Below are 21075 nucleotides of genomic sequence, written 5' to 3' on the forward strand. Positions count from 1 at the left end.
TCCCTGCCATGGATTTCCCTGCTTTGGGGCCATCTCTTGCAAGCCAACGCAGCTCCACGGTCAAACAGCACAGGTCCACCAAGGGCACGGGGATGCGCATTGGCACCCACAGAGAACCTGTCTGATTTGCCCCCCAAAAAGGCATTTCCTACACACATCGCCAGCAAGCAACCATCGCACTGCCGGCACAGCGGGACAGACCAAAACACCTCTCAGGGCCTGTTCATGCCCCAGCAGTTTGGATTTCTACCCCTCCGTCCAGTGGGAAAATATTTTCGCAGTCTACAAAGATGCGGCTGCATTCCGCGCAGCAGCCGTCCCTGCCTCGACAGAGAGCAAAGCGTTCAAAACCACAGAAAAGGCAAAATACACGCTCAGAATTTACATGGAGAAAACATTTCCTCTTTTTTTTTTTTTTCCTTTTTTTGTTTTCCTTTTTTTTTTTTTTTATGTCCAAAACAAGCGGGTTTTTGTTCGTTTTTTTGTTTTTCAACACACGCACCGTCTAGAAAGTTAAACGCCATGCAGATGAAGAGAGTGCAGCTTGAAAGTCCCCCGGGGCAGCAGCGCTGCAGGAGTCTCACATCAACGAGCAAAGAGGTTCCAGCCGGAAAAAAAGAGAACAAGAAACGGAAGAATTGCCGGAAAAATACCCACCCTCGCACCTCTACCTGACGGCAAAGAGGTGAGACCAAAATTCCCCTTCCCGGCCATGTCTTCTGTCCTGAAAGCCGCATCCCGGTGGCTCCCCAAGAGCCACCGCCTGGGTTTGCCCCTGCAGGAAGACCCGTGGGGTGCGGGAAGGTGCCCCTGGAGAGGGGGGTGCCCCGGGGAGGTGAGTGCCTTCACCCGCCCGGAGCTGCGGGACGGGATGGGATGAGCCACGTGGGGGCTGGCAGCCGCTGGACCCCCCGGTAGGAGCATCGTGACGGCGCAACCCCTCTCCAAATGTAAACGCAATGAAAAACAGCAACCCCCAAAAATCCCCCCACCCTCCCCGCCCTAAACAGTTGAATGTTTCTAGTTATTACATAAAGATCCATTTCAGCAAATACTCAAAATCAAGTTACGAAATACACGGTAGGTCGTTTTCTCTTCCCTATAAAAAGGCATGCGCTCAAAGTAGAAGACAGCTAAAGGCTTGTTTGTTTTCTTCGAAGCACGATCAGATTCCGCAGAGTTTTGTGACTTTATAAAGCTTGCATTCCTCGTCGTCGCTGGAAGGAGTCGTGTGGACGATGGATGGAGGTTTGTGCCCCGAAATCGGCGGCCGGCTCGGCTGCCCCCGTCCCAGCTCAGGGGAGCATGCGAGGGGCAGAGGTGGGTGCTTGGGGGGCTGGGGGTGCAGGATCCAGGCTGGGGGTGCAGGATCCAGGCTGGGTGGTGGATGGGAAGGAGGACGCGAGAGTGGTGCTACCGCCATGGCACGGCTGAGAGAGCCCCAGCTCCCGGCTGTGCCCACACGGTGCTGGGAAGCAGTCATCTTTCTCCTCCTCTCTTCTCCCGGCATCGCCGGTCCCTGCTCCGAGGGGAGAAGGGAGGGAGGAGGGAGAGCATCCCTCTCGGCATGGCAGCCGCCCGGAGCCAGGGCGCAAAACCTACTCGCTCTCCTGGGAAGGAGCCAAGCCTACGCTCCTGGGAAGGGAAAATAAATGGATAGCCTTTACTCACCCATCCGAACAGTGCCCTCCTTGCCCAGGGGTGCATGGAATATGGACTTTGCAAATGGTTTAAACCGCGGTTCCCCGGCCGAGGCTTCCAGGAAGCAGGAGCTTGGGTTGGGAGCAGGCGGGAGCCACGGTGGCTGATGGGGACTTCAATAGCAGCGAAGCAAAATCCACCAGTGCGCAGAGAGGGTGCGGCACAGAGCAGCTCAAAACTGCCCCCCTGCCCTCCTCTTCCTCAGGGGGACTCCCAGCAGAGGTGGGGATGGAGGCGGATGACGAGTCCGAGCCCAATTCAGGAGACGTGCCGGGTAGTGGGGGGTCCCACCAACGCCATGCAGCCGAGGAGGGAGGCCGTTACCCCGGCACGTGTCATCTCACCGGCCAGGTGCTCGGGTTTAGGTTCATGGTTTCTCTTTTCCTGGTTCATGCAGAGGAAGGGGGCCCAGTGCCAGGCCCCGGTGGGGTGGGGGGGTTCAATGGGATGCTTGCGCGGCGCCGGTGGGACCGTTGCATGTGTGCGGTGAGAAGCAGGGGGTTATTCCAGCGGGAACCAAGCAGCAGAGCCAACAGCCAAAGTCCCGTAGGTGAAGATGTCGGAGGAGGTCTCCTCTTGGTAGTCAGTCAGTGACAAACCCCACACGGGCAGGACCGCGCTTCAGCTGCAAAACACAAACCGGGCAGAGAGGGATTTTGCTTCGACCATTCCATTAGCGGAGCATCCCTCTCCCCAATGCCATCTCATGGCAATCGGCCATCTCCTCCCCACCGCGGATGCTCGGGGCAGGATCCCACCCGCTTTGCAGCCTCAAGGTCGCGAGGAGCCCGCACCGTCCCCTCCATGCCCCTCCCTTGCCCCATCCCTGGATCCTCACAGGGCTTACTGCGGTAGGACGGAGGGCGCCCCAGATCTGTGGAAGTGGACAATTTGCCATTTGCCATCCCGGCGGTGCCAGATGCGGGTCTCCTCAGACTGGGCGGTGCGGGGGATCCCTCCCGCGTCCACGTACTGCGTGATGCGGATGTAGGCGATGCAGGCGGACTCGTCGCCCATCAGGTGGATGTGGGGGTTGAGGATCGTTGTGTGCACGGGCTTGCTGTTCCGGGACCACACTGAAGAGGGGACAAGGACAAGTGGCTTTAGGCAGCAGAAGGAATTTGGGTGGCTCTTGCCCAGGGCAGCAGCAATGTGGGAATGGGAGATGCTTGGGTTAGGCTCTCTGCTTGGAGGGGCTGAGCAAATGCTGCACGGGTGGGTTCGGGATGGGTCCACCTAGAAAGCAGCTAACCAAACAGCTCCTCTGCCTACAGCCTGGCCCCAGCTGACCTAGCGGGCTTGATTCACCTCCTGCTGGGACCTTCCAGATCAGCCAGAGATGCTCCCAAAGCCACCCTTACCCTCCTCTCTCCAGCAAGCTGACGGAGGTCAAGGCACAGCCGGGCCCATGGGAGGTGGGAAGGGCCCCTTGGGAGGCAAGGGGGCTGCTTACGGTTTTCAAAGTAGAATCGGTGGAAATCCAGGCCTTCCACGAGGTTGCCCAGAGCCTCGGGCTCGAAGGCAGTCATCCCAGGGTCGCACATCTTCCTGGGGAGGCGGGAAGCGGAGAGAAAAGGGAGAGGTTATCTCACTGCTTCTGGCGTGAGAGCCTGCAAAACCCACACGGCTCATGCTCGGGGTGATTCCCCCTCAGCCCGAGCCCAAGGAGCCTCTGCGCCAGTGAGCAATTCAAGCCGCAGTCTGACTTCATCCCTGCACTCTGCATGAAGCCCACCCCACCTCGCCTCCAGCCCACTGACCGCGGCCAGGACCCCAACGAGGCAGAGCGAATTCTCCCTCAGTCACCATCTCCAATTAAACCTCCCCAAACACTGCCGTCTTCTTTGTAAGACAGAAAAACAGCAGGGGAAAAAAAAAATCATCTTCTCTGCTCTGTATCAAAATATCCCTGCTGCGATTCTCTGAGGCAGGGACGAAGCCCTGCACTCGCTCAGACATCGCTAATTAAATAGGCCTTGGACACAGAAGAAGTGTACTCGGAGGAGCGTCAGCTCAGCGAGCAGAAAGCAGTTACTCTTCCAAGCAGCCTGGGGCAATCTGGATATAATGGATACCATGGATGCAATGTTCCTTCTTCCACCATAAATCAGGTTTACAGTTATTCATCTTTCTGCAAACCAGACAATGGGCTCATCCATGATAACGAGACCCGAGAGATGTGGTCAGCTTAGTGTGAGAGAAGCACCAGGTTTGGAAAACTGATGTCCTCTGCTTCTCTGGGATGGTCTCCATGCCCCACCACCACGTCAACCTGGTCGCCCTGCCCTGGGCAGCAGTAAAACCTCCTGGGCTGTCATCGAGAGGCTGAGCCCCCACCCCCAGCCCAAACCCACCCTGGGCACACTCACGTGTAGGACTCAAAGTCGCCGTTGCTTATTGCTTCGATCAGCTGCTCTGTGACTTTAATGATTTCTTGCTTCCGTACTGTTGGTTTAAAGAGAAAAAGAAAATAAAAGGAGAAAACAAACCAGAAGCGCTGGCGTTGCAATATCAGTGAGGTATCTTTTTCTCGTTAAAAGCAGACGGAGGGACATTGGGGGCCATTCGAAACTCTCCAGGGAAAAAGCAGGAGAGCGACTTGGGAGAGAGATGTGGGGAAGGGCTCTTCACCTCCAGAGAGGAAAGATCTCCAAAGTCAGGGCAAAACTGAAAAACCTTGTATTTTCCTAAAGAGCAAAAGGGTTAACCACCAAGTGGTGAGCTGCCCTCCACCCAAAATGTTGGCACAGATTGGTCTTGGCTGCAGAGCCTTGCCAAGCTGGGACCTTCTGCCCCGGGAACTCACATCATCGGCCAGCCAGGGCAAGCTGGACCAAGGATGGTCCCACCTCCCTCTGAGATGGGAGGGGAGGGTCCCAGCTGGGGGCAAGGACAGGTGGGTGATGTGGCCATCCACCTCAGCAGACATAGGGGGGGACCTCGCGAAGGCCACGGCAGCGTGCGGCTCTGCTGGCTCATCTGGGAAGGGACTGGGTTGCGAGTGCGGATTTGGCTCCCCGGGATGCAGGAGGAGCTGTCTCAGAGGTAACCCTGGGCTTATTAATGAGGCTCTGCTTCAAATGCAAATCAGTGTCATGCTTGACTTAAATTTTTTTTTTTTTTTTTTGTATGTGGCTAATGAAAGGAGAGGGAGCACGTTCCTGAGAGCCGTTCAGAAAGGAGGAGAGGGATCCCTGTCACTTCCCGAGCACCGCCTGCCTCCACGTCCACTCTCGGGGAGCCCTTCCCCAGGAGGACACGTATCCCATTAACTCTCACGTCGAGCCAAAGTCCATCTTGCTTTGTGCTGAGACCGCTTCGTCGAGAGACTTTACAAATTAGCACTGATAAATTATTCCCTGGGTTATTCTTAGAAAGCTGGCTCCGGCAGGCAGGGGGGCGGGAGGCAGGGATTTCCCCTGGAGGCTTTTCCCAAAGGGCCGTTTGTTTTGGTGGAACTGGTAGCCAGGCTGCTGTCTCTGCAGATTTCTGCCATTTCCATGCCTGTTTTCAGGGAACATCCCTGTTTGTGGGACCCCCCCTCCTCCTCGTCAGCAGTGCTCCAGCTGCTTGTGGCAGAGACCCATCAGTGAAACCACCCAAGAGTTAAAGCAACTTCTGAAGGGTCCTGAGGCAACTCAATGGTGGTGGCTTTCACCATAGCCAATATCTCATTAGGGGTGGCCAGAATAATGACCCCAGGGCACATGTCTGAAACAGCCTGCCCACCTCCCCAGGTGCCCCCGCCAGTACCTTTGGTGTCTTCATCCTCGATGGTGGTGTTGGTGCTCTCCGACGATTCCTGAGCAAAGAACAGAAAGGAGAGACGGGGAGGTGAGAGGGGTCTTCTCCCCGCGCCAGACAGAGCTCGTGTGTTCGACAGCCCCCCGAGTCCGACCCCACAGCGCTCGACTGTGCCAACGGGCAGAAACCAAGGAAAACGCCAGCAGGTCCAACCCGTCCTCAACCACAGCTCTAGGGCAGCGCTGGCAGAGCCCTCCCTGACCTCCACGCCTTGTAGCCAAGGGCACAAGAGCTGGGCTGTGGAGGGTCTCGTAGGAACGGCGCTGCCTTTCCTACCGACGCCTGTGGGGACAGAGATGGGGGCAGGTCCGGGGGTGGGGGGGTCTGTTGGGTTCCTAGGAGCGTTGCCGGAGGGGCAGGGAGAGGGGCTGTGCGGGGGTGGAAGACACCATGTTGACTGTACGATAAAGAGAGAGATGTACAAATTAACAGCGAGGAGGAGCTGGGATGAGAAAGAGGGGACTGTGCAGGAGTGAGAGAGACCACACTGACCGCAGAGTAGGGAGAGAAATGTACAATAAAACAGAGTGCTTCCAAGACCCACATGGACCACCGAAGGCTGAGACACAGCTCTTTCAAGAAACAGCTGAGCACTACACAGATTTGGGGGGGGGAGGGGGGTACTGACCCCCCATCTCTCTCCAGGAGCCCCATCAAGGCGACTCTGCTAGCGGAGCTAGAGCAATGGCTCTGCTAGCTCTTGCCAGCAGAGCCTTGCTTATGTATTACCCATAATACCCCGATGTAGGTTGGCAAGGTGTCCCATGACCATACAGTCCCCGCAGAGGCATGGAAGGTGTTTCTCCAAGGCTCCTTGGACCGATGCAGCCTGCAGACCTGAGTCAGGAGAACTGGGAGAAACGGCATGAGAACCCATCAGCAAGAACCAGGGCTGGCTTCCCACCAGCTGGTGGCCAGCAAGTGCCTGCACCAACCCTTTTAATGGGGTTTGTGGGTGATACGGCTTTGAGGATGTTCCCTCCAACCCCAGTGTCCCTTCTTCCCTACCCCGAGGTAACTTCCAAAAACGGGGGAAGCTGGAACACGTAGAGAGGCCCAGCAATATCGGCATTGAGGAAGACGAAGGACACTCACCATTAACTGAACGCTGGAACTGGACTTTCTTTTCTGGAAAAACAAGGAGAAGAGATGGAACAGGAAGAGACACAGAGTGAGAAAGGCAGAGAGCGGCACGTGAGAGGCAGCAGCTCCTGAGCCACCCTTTGTGGTCCTCATGGAGGGGCAAACGAAAGGCGTGGGGGGGCAACCTGGTCCTCCTCCAGGGACCTGCCACTGGCTGTGGTGCTGGTGGTGCCATGCCAGCTCCCTCCCCGCCTTCCTGCTAGCACCTTTCTCTCCTGACCTGCCACAATCTCTGGTGTTGCTCATCCCAAGGACCTGCCTAGTCCTAAAGGGAGTCCCCTAGGAGTCGATGAGCACTCTGGTGGCTTTGTGACCAGGCCAGCAAGCTCACAGGAACAGGAGTGGGAAGCTGGAAAGCTAAGGCAGCTCCACCACCTACAGCCCTGTGCCTGGTGTGAATGCTGCACTGATTTCTAAAGGCTCTGGAGCTGTTCTGGGTGCATCTGCCCGTGCTGCTGACTAGTGTGGAGATGCTTAATTAGCTTTGGACCCAGACCAGTGCTAAGCTGGCAGGTCTAAAGCCGGCATGGCTATTGCTACGTGACCCCGCAAGGCAGACACACCATGTGGGAAGCTGTCCTAAGCGCAGCTCCAGTGCTTTAAATCAGGACAAGTCTCCTCCAAAGAGTCGACCTTACGCGTGCACGTATTTGTCTCCATCCTTGAGCACTAGGCTTTAAGGCTTTTGGGTTGGATGACCCCATAGTTACGGTTCTGCTGGCAATCCCAAACTACTTCTGGACCCTCATTCCTTCCCATGCTCTGCTCCCCGTCTCCATCTTTAATCCAGCCAGGAGACAGAGGGACGTGAGCACTGGCCTCACGCCCTTTCTCCGTCTCCAGCTCCCAGGGTATGACTCACAGTGGGTGCTGGGAAACACCAGTGCGCAGGAATCAGAAGCTGCCGTGCCAGATAACAAGTCTTTTACCAGCGTATTTAAGGAGGCACCAGCTCTGCCCGCCCTGCAGAGGGAAAAGCAGCACACACCGTGCAAATCTCTTGGCAAAGTCCCTGTAGCGACCCATTAGGGCGCGTGGGTGGGCTGCAGTGCAAAAACTGCTGCTGTCCATTCCCCCTCATTGCTCCTTTCGCATCCTACGTGGCTCCCACCAGCACCGTCACTGCGTTTCCCCCTCCGCCGGGGCAGCTCTCCCCTCCCTCGCTAGGTCCTACGTTAATCCTTGCCCCTCCCTCACCCAAACCACAGATGTCCCTAAAGGGCAGAGTGAGCTGCGGTACTTCAGAAGGAATCTCGTGGGAAACAGAGCCGCTGGGAGTTGGGCTGTCTGCAGGAAGGGCTGACAGCCTCTGCCACCCAAGGACACGAGACGGGGCAGTAAACTGCAGAAATTTCAGACGCAACAGAATGCAACACAAAGCAGTGACCGCGTCGAGTCTGGACATACAGTAACAGGATGCAACACGGGGCAGTGAGCTCATTAATTTAGGACGGGACAGGATGCGACATGGGGCAGTGATTTCATTAGTTTACAATGTGACAAGATGTGACACTACACAGGGCAGTGAAGGTATCCTAGCTGCTGGGACCAGAAGACCTCCCGCAGAGCCCAGAGCGGGGCTCCAGGAGGATTTCTGGTCCCGTGAATGCTTTTAGTTGGGGAACAACCTCCTCGGGAGGGTGAGTTTTGAGCCCTCTGAGCCTGGGCTAGCACCATCCCGGTGATGGAGGGCTGAGCGGGCAGGCTGGGGGGCAGCACTGGCTACCTGCTGCCCACCTGCATAGCTTTGGGCAGGAACGGCAGGGGTGGCTGCCAGTGACCTGCCTGCTCTCACGGGGACGGTCAGTCCACCAGATTTCTCCAAATGGGGACCCAACTCTTTTGACAATGAACCGCATCGTGTGGCCTGACTTACAGCCCTGCTCCGAGCAGGCAGGACCGTTCCCTGCCCACCTTCCCAAAGCAGGTTTCCAGGTTCCTGCCTCGCTTCTCCAGAAAGATGGAAAGAAATGAATACCGCCCAGCAATGCCCCAACATCTGCCAGCTGCCCACAGTGGGCCACTAAATCTTCACCCGGAGCATCCAGCCTCCCTGTGCGCCCAGGAGTGGGTTACGCTGCGAGTCCCCCCAGGCTGAGCATGGGAATGAGAGGTGGGAATGGTAGTGCTGAAGGTGGCCAACACAAGCAACCTGTTGGACATGAGCTTGCCTCTGCTTTGTCTTCTCCTCTACCTTCCCGGCTATCTAGCCAGGCTGTCTCACCTCCACTTGTTGGAAAGGGGGCAATAAAAAGCCAACCTCATTCTCCAGTGCTTGGACGCCCTCTTGAGCTGAGTGTTGGCTGGTAGACTGCACTCAGGATGAAGCCTCACTTGCTGCTCCCCGCTCACCAGCAAGGGGCTGAGGACACAAACCAGCCTCTCTTGCTGACTTTCAGTGATGGGCCAGAAGGCTGCTTACCCAAACTAGCTATTTTGCTACAGCAGCAAGCGCCCCTCTTCCCAGGATAATACCTGCTCTCAAAGCTGCTTTGAAGTCCAAGAGGGAGCATCATTAGCAAGTAGGGCTGGCAAATGGTCTTCTACCACCACGCCATCCCGGTGATGCTAGAGGTGAAATTCAAGGTTGTCCCTTTCTGCTGGAAAATTACATTCAGGACCGTGCCTGATGAAGCCTCTCCATCCACCATTCTCTCCTTTTACAGCTTAAAAATGCATCTCTTGATTGCTCTCACCCGTGCTCCAGCAACTTGTACCAAGTGAGCTCTACCTGTGGTATCACTTCTCAGGTCAGTCCCAGAAGCAGCCAGGACCTCAGAGCAGCAGAGGACAGGCCAGCAGTGGCTGTCAGATGGGTTTCTGTGACTCCCATGGGACCTGTCCCCTCTGTGCCAGCACTGTTGTCCAAAACTAGCAATCCTGTCCTGGAAGCCACGTGATATCCTGACACCATGGCCCAAAGCAATGTCCTCTCATAGCAATGCAGGCCATCAGCTTCATGTTGCAGAATTATGCTGTATGGCCGGAATGGTCTGCTGTGGAGCTGAGCCCCAGCTTTGGAAGGTTGTGCATGGTCTCAAGCCTTGCAGGCTTGTCCTGTCCCAGTCGCTGTGTCTGGAAGGAGTGGGGGAAAGACAAGCCATCCCTAGACCTCTGGCTCCACTGACCACTTGGCCTGAGGAGAGAAGAAGCCAGCTGAGGACTCTGCTCTTCTAAAACCCTGTGCCCCTCACAGCCCAACAGCTAGGTCCTACGAAAGGGCTGGAGGAAGGAGAGCAGACATGCTGCAGCTGGGATCCCAAAGCTCTGCCTGACACCATGCACCCCTGCCCTGCGATGGGGGAGGCGATCACGCCAGCTCTCCCCTGCTGAGTGATCGCTTGTATTCATGAAGGGAAGAGGTAAGGAGAGAAGGACCCTCACACGGGCCCTTCCTTCCTGCAGGAGGAGTTCGACAGAGCTCGCTGACCACCACATCTCCGTACTGTCAGAAGAAGCTGCTCAGCAGCAGGATTTTGCTGCCTCCAGGAGCCACCTTGTCCTGGAGAAGAGCTGTGGCCCCACCTCGGAGGGGCAGGCAAACCTGAGGTCTCTGCAGCCTGAGAAACGAGCTCCACCAGACTCTGGCTCGTTTTTAGAGCATCACCAAGCCATTTGCTCCGTCAAGCACCACCACACGCATTTGCTCTGCCTGCGCTGGGCACGAGGGGCCATCAGTGCTGCCAAGAGGGTTAAAGGCACCCATGTGCCACCCTGCAGCACACCAGCCCTCGGGGACAGGATGGGACAGGAGCTGGGGGGCGAGCCCAGCCCCACCAGCTGCAGCGGGACGCATGCTGGGGCAAGCAGGAGATGCAGCCCCCCCATCTCGCCAAACGTCTGCTGCCAGGCTGAAGCCATGGCTCCGGGCTGCAAAGCTGCCACCCCGTGTCCCCTGTCCCCTCTCCTGGTCCAGCCACTCCCCCTCCCTGGGTGCAGCGAGGGGCGAGCGCATTTTGCAGGCAGGGAATTCCCCCCGGACACCCCTCCAGCACCATCCCGCTCCCCTCGCTCGCCGTCTCTGCGCCGCCTGTCCTGGCAGAAGCTGAGCCGGTGGCATGGGGACACACCGGGACAGTTGGGCCAACAGCTGCCCTTTAAAGCACAGGGTGTCACGGGGACCGCCGGCAGGGACGGAGACCCCCACCACCGCCCCGGCAGCGGAGGGGCAGGCGGGAGAGGGCGGCGGGGAGGGGGCTTACCTTCACGCCGTCATTCTTCTTGTTGCCACCGCTTTTGCCTCCTGGGGAGAGGAGGAAGGAGGTTAGGAGAGCCAGGCAGGGCACCAAGACCAGGAGGCCGAGGATCAGCAGCATGGTGCCGGGCGGCAGAGCGGCAGGACCCCACGGGACCGGCTGGGGGGTTTCGTCCTTTCTCCGGCAAACCCCGGGTGTTCAGGGGCCACCTCGCCGGCACCGTCCCGTCCTGCCCCGGTGACTCTCGGCCAGGGGCATGACCCTTCTCCTAACGTCACGCCGAGTCCTCGGGGCGGTTCGGAGGGACCGTCCGGCGGCAGGCGGGCTCCGGCTGGGGGGTGCTGGCGACCGAGCGCGGCTCAGCGCGGTGGAATGGGCTGCCCCCGCCTGCCGCCCTCTAATTTTAGCCCCATGCTGCTGGGATCATGTGCTGCCGGCCCGCCGGCCCGACAGCTGCAGCCCACATTTTGACAATGATGGAAAGCAGACGCCTTCCCCGCTGCCCACCTACCGCTGCCGGCACGGCCACAGCCCCCCCGGGCTACACAAGCCTCCCCGTTCCCCCCCTCAGTCAGGGATCGACTGGGCTCAGCCCCACACGGGATGCCATCCCCGTGCTCCCGGGGGGACGGGCGAGCCCCCGGGGCTGTGCGTGGGACGGGTAGCGCTAAGAGAGATGCTTTTGAATTTCCTGCCCTTTGATGCTGCGTGTCCGCCGCGGCTCTGACACCGGATCCCCCCAGCTGTTGGACTCCTCCAGCCCCACCGCACGCTGCCCACAAGTGCTAAATGTGTCAGCACGATCCCCCCCACGACAAATGCAGATACCAACCCCCAGCCGTGGCCCTCTCCCCCCCCGGCACCTGGCTGGGCCAGCAGCCCCCAGCTCCCCCCTGCTACACCCGATGCCTGGGCCGCCTCAGCGAAGCACCCCGAAACACCCATCCAACACCAAACAGCTGCCACCAGCCCGCTCAGCTGGCACGCTGGGCTTGGCTGGCTTGTCCCACCTCTGCCGGGACCATCCCCAGGGCTGGGGAAGGCTGGAGGTGACAGCGAGTGGATGAGCTCTGCAGTCACCTGGTTCCTTTTTGGTTCCACGCCTGGGAATTGCCGGGATCTGCTGATCCCTGCCTCTGAAATCCCAGCCTCATGGCCTACTCCGTGACAGCAGGGTGTCCCCAGAGGGGACAGCTCTCAGCAAGGCTTTGTGGCTGCACCGAGACCTCTCCTGGTGCACAGGCTGGGCTGCAGCATTCTATCCCTGCTCCTGAGTCTCCATGCAGCCCTCGGGATGTAGGGAGGCAGGAGGAGAGCGGGGGCTCCTGTGGGATCAGCATCCTCCTGCCAGGGAAGGGACCCGAGGGACCCGCTGCCATCTGGCTGCAGTGGCACCCGGGGACCATTCTTACACTTTCCTGGTGCAGAGGATGCTCTCCCTGAGCCACAAACACCTCCAGGAGGACACAAAACCAGCCACCTTGAGCCCTGGCTGCCCCCAGCACTCGCATCCCCACCCTGGCACAAGCCAAACGGGTGGGCGCATACAAACCCTAAAAAACCTAAACCTCTGGGGACCACCGTGCCTCAGCCAGACACCTTTTCTCCTGCATCCCAAGCCAGCAGACAGCTGGGAGGTGCCAGATGACCTGATCCGGACAACCACCCAATGCCACACATCCCCAGAGGCACCAGGCTGCAACCTCACCCCCCCCGTGACAACCGGGACAAAGCCAGCTCTCCAGGGACCCTACAGGTTTGCCCCTTTGGGCACTGTGTAAGACAAGGAGATGAGCCCCAGAGACGGCACCTACCGGAGAAGTTCCTGGTGGCCAGCATGGTGGTGAGGATGGCTCCCTGAAAGACACAGAAGGCAGAAGGAAAGGGCGTGCTGGGCCCTGGCCCCCCGTGCCCCCACCGCTCCCCCCCAGCCCTGGGGGAGGAAAGCCCTGCTCGTCACCTGTCCCCCGGCCACCTCTCTGGAAGGAAACTGGCCCACGGGCTGATATTCTCCTCCTGCCATCAAAAGCAGCCCTGGGTACCCGACCCCGCATCCCCAGAGCCAGGGCGTTGGGTTGCATTCTCCGAAACTGCCTTCCCTCCGAGATTAAAGGGATATCAAATATCCCCAGGGCGCATTTCAGTCTCGCTCTACCCAGCCCTAGATGTAGCACGACTCCGCTGACCGGGGCCGGCAGCTGGCAGCAAAGGGAGCCACCGGGAGCGGAACCAGATTTAATTGCAATTAAAGCCGTGCCAGCTAAAAGCAGCAGGGCGGGGATTTTTCATGGGAGCCCTGCAAAGATCACCACCGCAAAACAACGTTCATAAAAATGCTTCCCCTTTTCCAGCTGACTCTACTAACTAGTTGCTCAGCGTATAATGAGATTACTTTGGACTAATTGCTTGCAGTAATGGATTACTATTTTGACGTGTGTGCCTGAACTAATTTGATTACTTGTCTAGCTGAAAAGTAATAATAGTTTATAGCCAGTTTCTTTTCTTGATAATCTTGTTAGTAGCCTGCAGCTGTACTGCTCCGTGCCACATCGCGTTCAGGCCTGGAGCGCTGATGGCTCCAACCGTGGCACAGACCGGTGCCGTCCCATTGTGTGTCTCCGGCTCTGGAGGAGGCATCGCCATTTCCAGAGCCCGTTCCCTGTGCTGTGCTGGGGCTGAGCAGCACTTGGGAGATGGGTGCTGCAGGGAGGTGCTCCAGCTTGACGGTGAAGCCTGGGGGGACGGCGATTTCAGAGGGGGTCCAGGCTGCAGCACACAACGGCATCCGAGAAGGGAAAGCCTGTGGGGCTGCTGGTGTGGGTGAGACACAGCTTTTTGCCCATCTACAGATGACTTTGTTCCTTGGCTGCAAAGTGGTTTGGTCATCAGGCAAAGGAGTCTCACTCTGCCTCCCAGATCCATGTCTTGCCCCAAAGAGGAGCTTTCCCGTCACTGACTCCAGTGGGAAAGTCCTCATCCCAGCGTCCAGGGCGGCTGTGTGACCATCCTGGTTTGTGGTAAAACAGAACCAACTTTCTGATTTGTAATTTTACTTTTCAGCTGGGCCTCTTCTAACTGACTAAAGGCTGAAGTTAACAGTATATTGTTCAGAAACTGTTCACTCTCAGAGTGATGAGACCTGATTATACCAAGGAATGGTGCGCACAGAGGCTCTTGCTCATCCTTATTGCTGTATCAACCAAGGGCAGATAACTGCGCTGTTTGCCCCGTTAGAGGGTCGGAAGCGGAGAAGCGTAGAGGGGTCCCACCTGCGGGGAGGAGCAGACGGGACCCCAAACTGCCCAACAGGGTATTCCAGCCCATCTGCATCACGCTCAGTATAAAAGCTGAGGGATCAAAGGGGCAAGGCGGCTCTGGCTCGTGTTTTCTTCAATGGCCGACGTCTGAGGAGGACCCTGTCTGTTTGTCTGTCTTTGATCCCAATCCGAGCGTTCCTGACTCTAGTTCTGGAATTCAGCTCCTGTCCGTCACTGACTTCAGTCTGGGGCTTTCCCTGTGTCTGCTGGTGACGCGATCGTCATCCTGGGAGCTGGATACGGTTTTGTATATATTGTATACTTTTTTTTCTTTAATTTTTATTATTCTATTATTATTTACTATTTTCTTATTTATTATTATTTTCATTGAAGTAGTCTAGTTCCTTTTCTAAACTCTTAAATCTCTTTATCTCTTCCTCTCCTCTGGGGGGGGGGGAGGGGGGCGCATCTGTCGTTCTGATTGTCCGGCCAAAACCGTGACAGTGACTCAGGGCTTTCCTTCACCCCAGCCAGACGCAGCCACCACCCCACGCGGTCTTTTTTCCCTTCTTCACAACGGGGATCCCCAAATCACCCCCATACCGCTGACCCGGAGACACCACCCTGTCCTTTCCCACTTGGGGAACAAACCCACCAATGACCTGACCATGCATTTTGCAGCCAGCTTGGAGACTGGGAGAGTTACCTTCAGCTTCCTCCGGGCATTGAACTTCTTCAGGCAATCCACCGTCTCCTGCCTGTGCATGCATGACGCCACGGTGGCACGGTGCTGGGGGGAGAGAGACCCGGCTCAGAGATGGCGCCGAGGGGGAAGGGGCTCCCCCGGCCCCGCTCGCACACGCAGGCACACGTGTGTGATCTCCTGCGGCTGAGGCATGGGCCAGAGGCGCCTGCAGCAGCAGCAGATAAAACTTTAATAGGCGGCGGGAGATGGAAGCTCTGGAGTCAGCAGGATCTGCTCCGGCGGTGGGGGGGTTCGCAGGGAGAGCTGGCTGCCCCCTGAGTTAACCCCTTGACTGACCGCCCGCGTTTAGCAGCGCTCTCGGGGTTTACACGTGGTGCGCGGTCCCAGGGTTAAGCCCGTGGACTCCTCCTTCCTTTAGGGGCTGATTCAGAGTGAGAAGCAGCGGCCGGAGCAGCGAGGGGCAGCGGGGGGATTGATTGCTGCTGGGGGGTATGGATGGATAAACACGAGCCTGCTCCCACCCTCCCCGAGGAAAGGCTCCTCCAGTGCAGCGTGACACCAAGAGACCAGCCTGTCCCCACCAGGGCTGGGAACGTGCATGTCCCTCCCATCACCAGCTCCCCTGGGACACGCTGTTTGCATTCACACTCCAGGCTTTTCTCCGCTGTAAAGCCTCAGGGAAAAGGCTGCTCCGGGAGCACTGGGAGGAACCAAGCCAGGAAACCATCTTCCCAGGATGGAGGAAAGAGCCACACAGCATGTTTGGTAACACGTGCTCCACAGTGAGATGTTCCCCCTCTGTGAACCCCCACACCTCTAGACCTTCGACCCCAACCGGTGAGCGCCACCAAGCTCACCGATATCCAGGGGTGCTTCAGAGCCTCCGCTGCCGTGATGCGCTTGGACGGGTTTATGGTCAACATCTTGTTGATGAGATCCTTCGCTTCAGGAGTGACCGTGTCCCACTCAGGGGAGGGGAACTGCCAAAGCAAAGGGACCGGGGTGAGAGGTGGCAGGGAGCAATGGAAGGAGCAGAAGCCCTTTTGCACTTGGGTTGGTTCTCCTGCAACCCTTTGCTCCTGCCCGTGGGACAGGTTGGAGAGAGAGTAGCCACTGGAAAGAGCTGCTAGATGGAAAACTGGAGAACAGGGGTGGAGGGAGAAAGGTGGAAGGGCCCAGGACAAGACCTATTTGTCCTGCAAAGTGGACCTGAAATGTGCCAGTGTGTGCCCCTGGGCATGGCAGCTTGGCCAGCCCTCTGTGACTGGACCAGAGGAAAGAAACTTGCTCCTGTCTGTCTGAATTTGTCCTGGTTGGTCTTATGGAGCAGCAGACGGCAACACGGGGACTGCAGGAGAGAGGGGAGACAGTGAAAGGGGGGGAGGAAGGCAAACCCACTCACATCATAAGCCCCAGCCTTGATCTGCTGGTAGAGTCGGTGCTGGTCTTCATCCCAAAAGGGCGGGTACCCAACCAGAAGGATGTAGAGGATGACGCCTGTCCGGGAGAGGAGATGTGGGATCAGTGGGAGAGAGTTCATTGCTGGAGGTATGAATGGACCGGGTCTGGGGACTGGTCCAACTCAAGCAGAGAAATTGAGAAATCGGGGAAAAGGGAGGATTTGCTCCCTGATTAAAAAGCAAAAGGCTCGTTGGTGGGTCCAGCTCCGTGCTGACGTGTTCAGCGGCTGGGGAGATACATGGCTCTGGCAGCCACCGTGCACAGCCTCAAACCAGGTGCCCCATCAGGGCTGGGCGATGCCTCCTCCCCATTGCGGGTGGAAGAAGGTTCCCCTCCGGCTGCAGCTACAAAGAGGCATTGCCTGACTCCGATAGCACTGCAGGGCAAAAGAGCCGGCGTCTCCCCTGCCTGGGGGCTTTGGGTGCAGAGCAAGGAGGCTGATCCTTCAGCGAAGGGTGCCACTGGACTGGGGAAGAGGTAATGTGCCACCTCTTGGGTAAATCCTCCACCCTGACCACCCCGAGACGTGTCTAGCGACTGCCACTTGGGACATGCTGGCTCAACAGCCTGCCTCATCCCATGCATCCCAGCCCAGCCCAGTCCCGGCATTTCAGCCCCAGTCAGACTTACCGCAAGCCCACAGGTCCACGGCTTTGCCGTAGGGGTCCTTCCGGAGCACCTCGGGGGAGAGGTATCCCGGGGTGCCAGCAAAACCTGGGACAGACAGCCCATCACCCACTGCCAGCAGGCAGCCCCCATCCCTGCGCAGCTTGCCTGGTGCCCGGCCAGCCCCCGCGAGAGCCGAGCGCCCTGGCACACGCTGAGCCATTGGGACAGGCACCCTCCCTCCAGAAACCTCCGTGTCTCCCGAGAGCAGAGTGAACAGCAACAGCCAGCGACACCAGCCAAACCCCAGGATGGTGCAGAAGGCTGGGGTGCTCTGGTGTGGACCTCCAGCACTTGGATGAGGCTTTCCTCCCCCAGGTCTGCCCCTGCCACCAGCTTTTCCAGCTCATCAGGACATCTTGGTGACCCATCGAGTCCCTGCAGAGCTGTTTGCCTGTGCCCTGGATCAATACCGGGCTGTTTCCAGGGGCACAGCTGGAGCCATCGAACTCCTCCTCATCCACCATGCCTCCCAGCATGCTGCCGGGGCACTCCCACAGCCTGGGGTTCAGGTCCTGGGGACGTCTGTCCCTCCTGGAGCCCCCCCTAACCAAACACACCAACAAGGGCTGGAGGATGCCCCACCTGGGGCCAGTCCTACTCACCAAACCACGCTTGCTGGTCCCCCTCCACCTCGATGGCAAGGCCGAAGTCAGCCAGCTTGACGGCGGCACCCTTCAGCTTGGATGCCAGCAGCAGGTTCTCAGGCTGCAGAGGAGACAGGGGTTGGAGAGGTGTGAACCGACCCCCCCCACCGGAGGCTCTGCTGTCGTGGGGGGGCTTCCCAGCACAGCACAGAGACAGGTCAGGGCTCTCGATGTTCTCCCTGACCAGTTTGTCCTGCCATATGTTGGGATATCCATTGATCTTTAGAGGACCATGGACTACCAGGACCTCCCTAACCCCCCTCCTTCCTGCTGTTTCACCCCAGAGCTGGTCTTTGCTCTGTGGCTTTCTAGAAACCCTACGTATTGGTTCTCCCTGCTGTGTTTCAGCTGCCCTGGAGGACCCTGGGCATTTCTCCACGGGGTTTTGCATCGCAGATGGGGTCCCCACGTCCTCCCACAGCCCCTTTCCTTGCAGCTCCTACCTTCAGATCCCGGTGGACCACCCCCATCTGGTGGCAGTGCAGGACGGCCTCTAGGATCTGCTGGATGCAGTGGCTGTGGGAGAGAGGAGAAAGCTCACAGAAGCATTCAGTGGGGCAGAGTTTGCTTAGACACTTCGACTTGGCTGCGTTTCACCCCTCCTGCCCCTCTCCCCATCGTGCTTCCCACCAGCAGCCCTGCAGCACAGCTCAGTGTCCCCCTCCACCGAAAGCCACACACCCGTGGAGAGCAGCCGTAACCCAGTAAGAGCCCACCAGAGCTGCTGGACCCCCAGCTGTGATGAACGGGAGCACCGGGTCTATGGCAGAGCCCATGGGGCTTCTCAGCAACACCGGGGGAGCTGGGGACCAGCGTGTGGAGTTGCGATGCCAGCCCAGACTTGGTCTCCAAACCCAGGCGGGGCAGATACGCTCCTCAGACGCAGAGCTGCCCTTCGCTTCGGCCCCCATTTCCCTGACTGCCTCCAACGCGGGTGGCTCTCGCTGCGTCTGTTTGCTTTATATCTAGTTCATTAAATCCCAGCTCTGCCGCATGCGTGAGAAAGGAAGGGAAAAAGACTGAGGCGATGATCACTTCTGCTCCAAAACAACTGTGTGCAAGGCAGAAGGTCTTTATTTACATGTATTTTATTTTATTTGCATGACACTAATAAGTGGATGGGTTGTAAGTGGCTTCAGTACAGGCAGACCATTAAATGAGATTGCTTTCTGCCTAGAAATACGGGATATTTTCATGCAGACAGAGGTAGCGGAGAGCTTACCACCCCCTTGGACATTTGTATGGGCTATGCTTATCCTGGGGCCAAAGCCAAGAGGCACTGTGATATCTGGAGAGGGCCAAATCATGTCCCCTCAATAAGATGAGGCTAATGGTGTCCCCTGGCCGAGGTGCAAAGACCAAAGGGGTGGCTGAAATGGTACCCAGCCCCCTGCCTCTGCAGCAGGGTACCTGGAAAGTGCCAGCAGGAGCGTGGGAGGGAGCGGAGCTCCAGCACATCCTCCCACCCTGCCTGTCTTGACTGCTCCTCCTTAGTGCTTTCAAGTGGGAAATGCCAGAGAAACGCTCGCAAATGACTGTAAGGCAGCTGCAAGGGGAAAGGGTGAGGACTGCGGGGTGTCGGTGCTGTCACGCTCCTGGCTGGGACACCGGCCTGGTGCTGGGCTTCCTCCATGCCAGCCTGGGGAGACCCACTGTCCCCCAGCCCAGGGGAACTCCGATGTCCCCCAGCCCAGGGGACCCCCAATGTCCCCAGCCCAGGGGAGCCCCCCTGCCTTGCCCCTTTACAGGGAGGTCAGACACGGGCTATGCCATCACCCGGGGAAAAGAGGATGCGGCAAACGATGGCTGGCAGCTGCCTGGTTCGAGGTGGGGGACCAGCCCTGCAATAACACACGCACTTCTCAGCACAGGAGCCGAGTGAGTTAAAAAGAGCTTGGTTTGGGGTTTGGTTTGGGGTTGGTTTTTTTTGCACTACACATCTGGTTTATGAGTACGCGCTGCGGAGCGGCTGTAAAACACCTCCCAGCATGGAAGGAGCTTATGCTGCAGAAAGCCAGACTCGTAGGACCCTGGGAGGGAGCAGCTCGCAGGAGAAGGGAACAACTGCTGTCCCCCCCACGGCCCGGCGTGTGTCCCTGCTCACCTGGCATCCGCTTCGCTGTAGTACTCCCTGGCCACAATGTCCTCAAAGAGCTCCCCGCCAGTGACCCTGCGAGAAAACGGGGGGGAGTCACGCTCGGCCATGGCGGCGCGGCACGCAAGGGAGCTGGAGCGATTGACGGCATGCTCGGCCCTGGCAAACCCCCCCGAAATGCCACCACCCCGCGCGTGGGGGGGAGCATTGGGGGTGCAGGGCAGGGTCCTGCCCTCTGCTCGGCTTGAGGGACACATCTTGGTTCCAACCATGTCCAAGAAAGGCTTGGGTGAGGTGGAAGATGGGGGGGGGGGTAGGGTGTGGGGGTGGGGGGTGGAACTCAAGCGGGATGCTACAGGGCGCATCGCCCCAGGGTGGAAGCGTGCTGCTGGCGGTGGATTGAGAGATGCGTTTAAACGTTACTCACAGGTCAAATATCAGGTAGTGGTGGCCCTCTTCGGAGATGCTGTCGTGGAGCCTCACTGCGGCAGAGATAGGAGGGTTATGGGGTAGAGGGAAGGGTTACGGCGTAGAGGGAAGGGTTACAGAGTTCAGAGAAGGGTTATGGGGTAGAGGGAAGGGTTACGGAGTTCAGAGAAGGGTTATGGGGTAGACAGAAGGGTTACGGGGTACGCCTGGCTCCCACCCTGCTCCCCAGGACCGCCTTTGCTCCCCTTTGGGCACAAGCAGGAGCTGGGAAAGGGCAGAGCAAGGCTATTCCTCCTCCCTCCTCCTCTCGCTATCGCTGCTGCCTGGATAGGGGGGGGTCCCCGCTGAGCGTCGGACCCCAGCCCTGGCCCCAGCCTCAGGCAGCAGTGCAAGGCTCAAAGGTCACATCCAAACAAGGGACTGCCCGGGGCTGGTGCTTGGCCGAGGTCCCGGGCAGCTGCTGGGCTATCTTGGGAGCTGGGCAAGCGGCGGGCACCGGTGCCCCCAGCCCAACCCTCTGCCCCACCAGGAGAGGTGCCCGGGCACAGGGAGAGCTCAGCCAGGGCGCTGGGCCGCCAGCCCTGGCACCGACGGGGCTGCTTTTATTTTCCGCTCATGACCTTCCTTTTCTCCTTGGGAGGTCTCAAGTCGGGGATGTCCAGGAATCACGGCGGGATGAGGTTCCTTCGGAGGAAGCGCTCTCCCCGTGTCCTCCCGTGGGGTTGGCGTCACGCCGAGGGGCACCCTCAGGCACGTCCTGCCCAGTTTAAACCTGCCGCCCTGCAGCTGGGTGCTGGTTATTCACCCTTAGCTCCCTGCTCACAGCTCCGCGGGCAGACACCCAGCGAGGGGAAAGCCACAGGAACCGGTAGGATGTATTCACAGAGACTGGCCCAGCGTCCTCTGCCCCCCACCTCACATTCATTTTTATTTTTTTATTTCCTTGAGGCTGTAAATATTTCACCCTTTC

The 21075-nt window shown here is 58.4% G+C and overlaps 1 protein-coding gene across 4 annotated transcripts in view; it reads right to left on the reverse strand.

Annotated features, from left to right (window-relative positions):
• Positions 1-380: 380 nt before the first annotated feature.
• Positions 381-21075, reverse strand: part of CAMK2A (calcium/calmodulin dependent protein kinase II alpha) — a 34351-nt gene continuing 13656 nt past the window's right edge. The window contains exons 4-19 of one of the 4 annotated variants that reach the window (XM_074604393.1): positions 20104-20158; positions 19686-19751; positions 18025-18097; positions 17540-17642; positions 16899-16982; positions 16210-16304; positions 15665-15787; positions 14808-14891; positions 12659-12701; positions 10851-10891; positions 6601-6633; positions 5455-5503; positions 4071-4146; positions 3155-3249; positions 2549-2777; positions 381-2326 (exon numbers count right to left, since the gene is read on the reverse strand). In XM_074604393.1, coding sequence (XP_074460494.1) covers positions 2323-2326; positions 2549-2777; positions 3155-3249; positions 4071-4146; positions 5455-5503; positions 6601-6633; positions 10851-10891; positions 12659-12701; positions 14808-14891; positions 15665-15787; positions 16210-16304; positions 16899-16982; positions 17540-17642; positions 18025-18097; positions 19686-19751; positions 20104-20158 — 1253 coding nt within the window. In that variant the 3' untranslated portion in view covers positions 381-2322. Of the gene's footprint in view, positions 2327-2539; positions 2778-3154; positions 3250-4070; positions 4147-5454; positions 5504-6600; positions 6634-10850; positions 10892-12658; positions 12702-14807; positions 14892-15664; positions 15788-16209; positions 16305-16898; positions 16983-17539; positions 17643-18024; positions 18098-19685; positions 19752-20103; positions 20159-21075 lie in introns of all 4 variants that reach the window. The other 3 variants (XM_074604392.1, XM_074604395.1, XM_074604394.1) reach the window with 3 other exon arrangements.

This window comes from Larus michahellis, chromosome 11 (genome assembly GCF_964199755.1).
Source record: "Larus michahellis chromosome 11, bLarMic1.1, whole genome shotgun sequence".
NCBI classification, from domain to species: Eukaryota; Metazoa; Chordata; class Aves; order Charadriiformes; family Laridae; genus Larus; species Larus michahellis.